Below are 6431 nucleotides of genomic sequence, written 5' to 3'. Positions count from 1 at the left end.
TTGTTGATATGACATTATGCCACATCAAATATAGTGAGTTTATTAAAATTGAATTTTATAATATTTTAATTTTAAAAAATGCCACATCAATTAAAAATATGTCAACCCATTATTCCATTAGTCATATAGGTAATAATATTAAGGGCAATTAACAAAAAAACTAATAATACTCATTATTGAAATTTAAGGCACCAATAGCACTCACTTAGAACATAAGGAACTAATTGTGCTCACACTATAAATTTCAAGAACTAATAATGTAGTTTCGCCAACAATATACAAATTGTTGGGTCTCTATTTTGCAAGTTGTTGATGATATACTCCTATGCAGCAAAATACTATGCAAATGACATGTTGATGATATTTTTTGATAATAAATTGAAGCGGGCCATCCTATAATTATACCCATCATATGATATTTTTGAATCTTTCAATTTGATTAATTGTATTCGCTTACTTGGTCCAAAAATGTGCTGTGTTGTTGATATGTTTTGATAATGAATTGAAGCGGGCCATCCTATTAATTATCCATCGTATGATATTTTTTAATCTTTCAATTTGATTAGCCGTAGTCGCTTACTTGGTCCAAAAATTTGGCTTCACTAATGCCTACATATAACTCTGGCTCACAAGCCAAATCTTTAAAACAGTTTTGTGTGTAATAAACAGTACTTTTGTTGTCTTTATTCTCTAAGTCATAATGGTGAGTGGAAATTCCAACCAAGTATTCATTTTGTGGACGTTTCTCTTGCTTGCCATGGGTGCCTCCTTGGGGCATGGCCATAAAGGCACAAGAGTTGGATTTTATTCCACTACGTGTCCTCAAGCTGAATACATTATTAGCTCAACAGTTCAAAGACATTTCAATTGTGATCACACTGTGGCTGCTGGATTGTTGAGGATGCATTTTCATGACTGTTTCATGCGGGGTTGTGATGCTTCTGTCCTTATTGACGGTCCTAACACTCAGAAAAAAGCTGTAGCTAACCTTGGATTGAGAGGATATGAAGTTATTGATGATGCCAAGACTCAGCTTGAAGCTGCATGTCCTGGTGTTGTTTCTTGTGCTGATATTCTTGCCCTTGCTGCCCGTGATTCTGTTGTTCTGGTAATTATTTTATAGAAAAAGTTACCTCCAAACTAGTTCGGGGTTAATTCCTCCAATCAATTACGCGGTGATTGACAAAATTACATATCATTTTAATTATATGACTTGTTTAATGAGTCATGTAGCTTTGTTTAAACTTGTAAATGGTTTTATAAGTCGTCACGTAATAAGTTGGAGGAAATTTTCAAATTAGTTGGAAAAAAAACTTTATTCTCATCCTATTTGGTAGTATAAGACGAGGGAAAGTAGAAATAGAATGTTGAATATATTTGTGCGGGTACTTGTTATTTTTATTTTTTATTTTTTCAATAATTAACCGTGCTTCTGGACTTATCATGCAGGTTAATGGATCAAGTTGGGTTGTTCCCACAGGACGCAGAGACGGGAGGGTTTCATTGGTATCTGATGCTGACAATTTGCCAGCATTCACTGACTCCATTGATGTGCAAAAGCAAAAGTTTTCTGCTTTGGGTCTCAATACTCAAGATCTTGTCGCCCTCGTTGGTAATTTAACTTAATTTTCTTTAACTCAAGCTGGCAAGGTTTTGTAACAAAAGTGAGGAAGAGAAGTGCTACTAAACAAAGAAACCATGATTATTGTGGGTAACGAGGGACAGACTAAGGATTTTAAGTGAGAGGGAGCGGAGTATAAAAAAAAAAAAAAAAAATTCAAATAGGCATTCATATAGTATTTAAAATTATAAGTATACAAAATTATTATTTCAAAATACATTAAGATGCAATCATTTACTAAAAAAGACAAAAACAAAATAATGTTTTTTCTTTAATACTAGGTTGACTAAAATTTTTTTTGTTGTTGTTGAAGTTAGAGCACTCATAGTAGTAATACAAAAAATTTTAGATTTTAGCACCTCAAAAAACTACTTTACCTATCTTACCACCTCACTTTACAATACACTCAATATCAAATGTTCTATTTTTTTTATTACTTTATTTAAAATAATATAAACAACTCATTAAAATAATAAAATGAGAGAGAGAATTTGAGTTTTTTAATTGAAAGAAAAGATATAATCTTAATAAAATATTGTATTTTATTGTATACTAGTTTACTGTAATTGCAAAATATTTAATTTTAGTTTCTCCAATAACACATAATTTTTTAGTTCTTTGGTAGTAAAAAAGTAAATTTTATTTTTTTTATAGCTAAAATACAATCACCATTGTGAATGTTTTTATTATTTTTGTTCAGATTTTAGGTTAAATAGTTGCTATTTGAGTAAAGCTAACTAGATTTATTGAGGAGAATGAATCTAAAATTTTGGAAGAGGGCCAGCTACAAAAATGGAATACATAATAACTATATATTAAAAAAAAAAAAATTTGGCCTAGGGTTGCCCGGGCCCCACTGGGTCCATCCCTGGTAATGCTAATGAGACAGTAATCAACAAGTTGAATAAGAAAAAGAAAATAACACACAAAAAAGCTAATGCTAGGAATACCATAAATTTTTTGATGTATAAAACTTACAAGCTGATAGATCACACACACACACACCAAAAAAAAAAAAATCATTTTGTTGAAATGACACTGACCGTATTTTATCCTGTTAGTATCGTTTAGCAGTAATTTTTTTTTTTTTTTTCCAAAAGCCTCGACAATTTCGCACTTCTAACCATCCGAGAAAAGTGTTTAGCAAGCAGTAGCTGACAAACTATACGTGGGCTTTAGCTGCATGGGACTGGTCTAGTAACACGAATCTCTTAGTTTTGCGTCTTAAAGAAGAAAGGCAAAAATTTCTCTTTTGAGATTGTGGCCCATCGTGGAGCACTTTCTCACTTAATTAGTGAGATGAGTATTAAATTATATACATACATATATATATATATATATATATATATATATATATATATATATTTGTGGGGTTTTTTTTTTTTTTTTTTGTGGGGTTTTGGATTGATTGTGAACAAAATATATCACATTGAGCATACATATAGGCCATAATTTAATTAAGACAATAATCAATTATTGCAAAAGAAAACAAATATGAGACACACACACAAGACCTTTGATGAGCAAGGCGATCTTGCTATATAGCCTTTTGAATTTCACACTATGGACCCTTTTTTTATTTTATACAAGATAGAAATTCTATTCTAACGTAATCTAATTGTATATGTGTGTGAAGTTTGCTCTTAAATACTTGAACTCAAGCCCTTACCCCCCACACTCCACACCCCATAAACAGTTATACTTATAAAGTAGTCACCGCACTAAGACTGCGCGGTGATTAAACTATGGACCATTATTACAAAGGTTTTGGTTTTTCTTTTTTTGGTTTATTTATTTATTTATTTTTTGTTTCACCAAATACTTTTACATAACCGAAGGTAACATTTATTTTCTCTTTCTAATAGGAGGACACACCATAGGAACTTCAGCTTGCCAGTCCTTCCAATATAGAATGTACAATTTCACTAAAGTAGGAAATGGTGCTGTCGACCCATCCATCAACCCTACATTTCTTCCTCAACTCCGAGCACTTTGCCCACAAAATGGAGATGGTTCAAAGCGAGTTGCACTGGACACTCATAGCCCTATTAAGTTTGATACCTCTTATTTTAGAAATATGAGAATTGGGCAAGGGATTCTTGAGTCTGATCAAATGTTGTGGAATGATGCTTCAACAAACGCCATTGTCCAACACTTGTTGCTTGGTTTGAATTTCAAAATGGAATTTGGGAATTCCATGATTAAAATGAGTAACATTGGTGTGAAGACAAGCAATGCTGGTGAAATTCGCCAAGTGTGTTCCAAAATTAATTGATGATACAATCCCATAAAATCAACTCACTTGGTGGTATTGTGTGTGTGTGTGTGTCTCACTTGGTGGTATTGTGTGTGTGTGTGTGTGTGATGGACTCAATCAAAAGAGTGAGTGACAATTCAATATGAAAGTAGGTGTGAAATTATGCATACAAAAGTATTGTAACTTATAAAGCATCCTATTTGACCCACTGCTTATGGTGGAATGCTAGCTTTAAAGTTGAGATATTTTGTACTAGACTTGTTATGGCTAATTAATATTATTGGAAGCACTGCTTTTTAAGTTTGGAAATCAAATAATTGAAATAGTTCATAAATGAATATTTGTATTGATGAATGAGTAGGCACAATTTTTTGAAATTAAATTCCATCACAACATAATACTCCTCCAATCGATCTCTTTGAATAAATCTTTGATTTAAGTATAATCTCGATTCAAACACTAGATTCTCCTTAATTTTATTGGGAAATGGATCGAGAGATCTTTGAAAAGAAATTAAGATGAATTTCTAGCTATATGTTTTTTAGAAATCCTCCATTCTTTGTGTTCTTTGTCTTCGAAGATTGTAATGGAAGTTCTTTAGGACTTTAGGCTTGAATCCATAGATTTTCATTAACTTGCAATCTCTTAAAGTTTTCTAATGATTTTGAATTTGATTCCAGTGCACTTTTAGATCTAGGAGGATGACTTGAATGATTTATATTTGAAGGTTGAAGTTCTTGAAGACTTTAAAGCTTGATTCCTGTAGAGTTTTGAAACTTCTAAATGTGGTCTCACAAGATTGAGGAGGAACTCTATTTACAAGTGTCTTGGGAAGTTTTGATGACACATGATTCGCTATCATTGATGACATGTGTCATAATTAAACGTCTTGTTCTCCAAGGGACACATGATATAATTTAATTTGCCTAAATGTCTTAATTTAAAATATCACATGACAGCATTTAATTAAACCCCAATTAATGTAACTTAAATTAATATATTAACATATGTTGATGTGCGATTGGCTCTTGGGTATTCTTTATAATTCTTATTCAATAACGATTGAAATATTTTCATTGGTCTCTGAATAGTGATAGTAGAATCCACTAAATATATATCACTTGGCATCTTGTAATTGGCCGCTTTGAACGTACTACATATAGTTGACGGTACAATGTGACCATTTGTGATTGGTTGGAATTTTTCAATCTTAACAATGCCTCAATGAAAAAAAAAAAAAAAAAAAAAGGAAAAAAGAAAAAAAAGATGTGTCCTATTGTCTTAATGCCTCAATGGAAGAAATGCTTTAAAATATATATGATTAAAGTAAAGTTACAAATACAATATATTTTACAATAAATTTCAGAACTATTGATGAGTACAGCTGGTAGAATGTTTTTATTTTCTTATCATAGGATTTGAGAACTAATGATGAGTTGGTAAATTGTTTTGAATCTCATATGTATAGATCTACTGGACTCTAGAATTACTATACTGGTTGAAAAGGAGAACTGTAGAAGCTAGGCTGTACGTACCTCTAAAAATCTCTCTTTCGCCTGTCTTTTTCGTTGTTTTGAGTACATGACATCTGTCATATATCATCCACAAAACAATGTCTTTTTCGCCTATGTCTTTGACTATTTCACTGTAATGCATGAGTGGCTCAAGACTCAAGTGCAATCAATGGCGACTTGATATCTTTCCCTGCTGTACATATGTATAATCGACAAGAAGAATATTCAAAATAAGCGTCGGAGTGAACTAATCAAGTGGATATTTTTCATAAAAGTAATCACTACTCCGGAATCTACGAGAAGAATATCCAAAATGAGAGAGTCGATGTCAACTAAATTATGTGGCCATTTTGCATAAACGTAATCGCTATACGCCGTATAGATAGGGCTGTCTTTTCCTCCAATAATAAGTATTGAGAGACAGAGTTTCATAATGTTTTGTATCAGGTGACATAATGAAATTGATAAAGTTGATGTTAATAGTATGTACGTGTAAAAATTAAAGTATATTACTTTAATTACAACAATTTTTTTAATAAGAGTATTAATTGATTTTTGTGTCTTTTTAAGATTCGTTTTTTGGAAATCAAGATCTTGTTGCTTCTTGAATTATTTGAATTGATGAACGTGGCTTACTGAACTTACCAACATGAATGTCTCAATGTCCTAATAAGTTAGGACTCTTTTAACTTTACGAGTAAAGCATGTGATTGCTGCACCTATATACAAGTTTGCCTAAAAAATGTGCAAAGTCACACTAATAAAATATAAAATTATTCTACTTAAAATAATTCAATAAGTAATATAGTTCATCAATGGTCATTATCAACGGCATAAAAAATCTACTAACAAGACCCATGTGAAACTGGAAGAAAAATACATAATATTCCAAAACTAAAACCTATAGTCAAACACCATTCTTTGACATTTAATTATACTAATGCAAATCCTTAAGCTTTTCTTGCACCATTCTTGTTGTTTCTTGAATTATTTGAATGGATGAACGTGGCTTACTGAACTTACCGATATGAATGTCTCA

At 31.6% G+C, this 6431-nt stretch overlaps 1 protein-coding gene across 1 annotated transcript; it reads left to right on the top strand.

The window, feature by feature from the left end:
• The first annotated feature begins 700 nt into the window (after nucleotides 1–700).
• Nucleotides 701–4125, top strand: LOC142642686 (cationic peroxidase 2-like). Its single transcript, XM_075817097.1, has 3 exons — nucleotides 701–1108; nucleotides 1450–1612; nucleotides 3487–4125. Exons 1-3 carry the CDS (start codon nucleotides 701–703, stop codon nucleotides 3894–3896), a joined length of 981 nt encoding a protein of 326 aa, XP_075673212.1. The 3' UTR covers nucleotides 3897–4125.
• Nucleotides 4126–6431: the final 2306 nt, after the last annotated feature.

Source organism: Castanea sativa, chromosome 7, assembly GCF_040712315.1.
Source record: "Castanea sativa cultivar Marrone di Chiusa Pesio chromosome 7, ASM4071231v1".
Lineage (NCBI taxonomy): Eukaryota > Viridiplantae > Streptophyta > Magnoliopsida > Fagales > Fagaceae > Castanea > Castanea sativa.
The sequence above is the reverse complement of the archived record's forward strand: the minus strand, read 5'-3'. Positions and strand labels throughout refer to the sequence as shown.

Coding starts and splice junctions, on each gene's coding strand:
- LOC142642686 (XM_075817097.1), top strand. CDS start 701: ATGGTGAGTGGAAATTCCAACCAAGTATTCATTTTGTGGACGTTTCTC. Junction 1,109..1,449: donor CCCGTGATTCTGTTGTTCTG/GTAATTATTTTA, acceptor CTTATCATGCAG/GTTAATGGATCAAGTTGGGT. Junction 1,613..3,486: donor AGATCTTGTCGCCCTCGTTG/GTAATTTAACTT, acceptor TCTTTCTAATAG/GAGGACACACCATAGGAACT.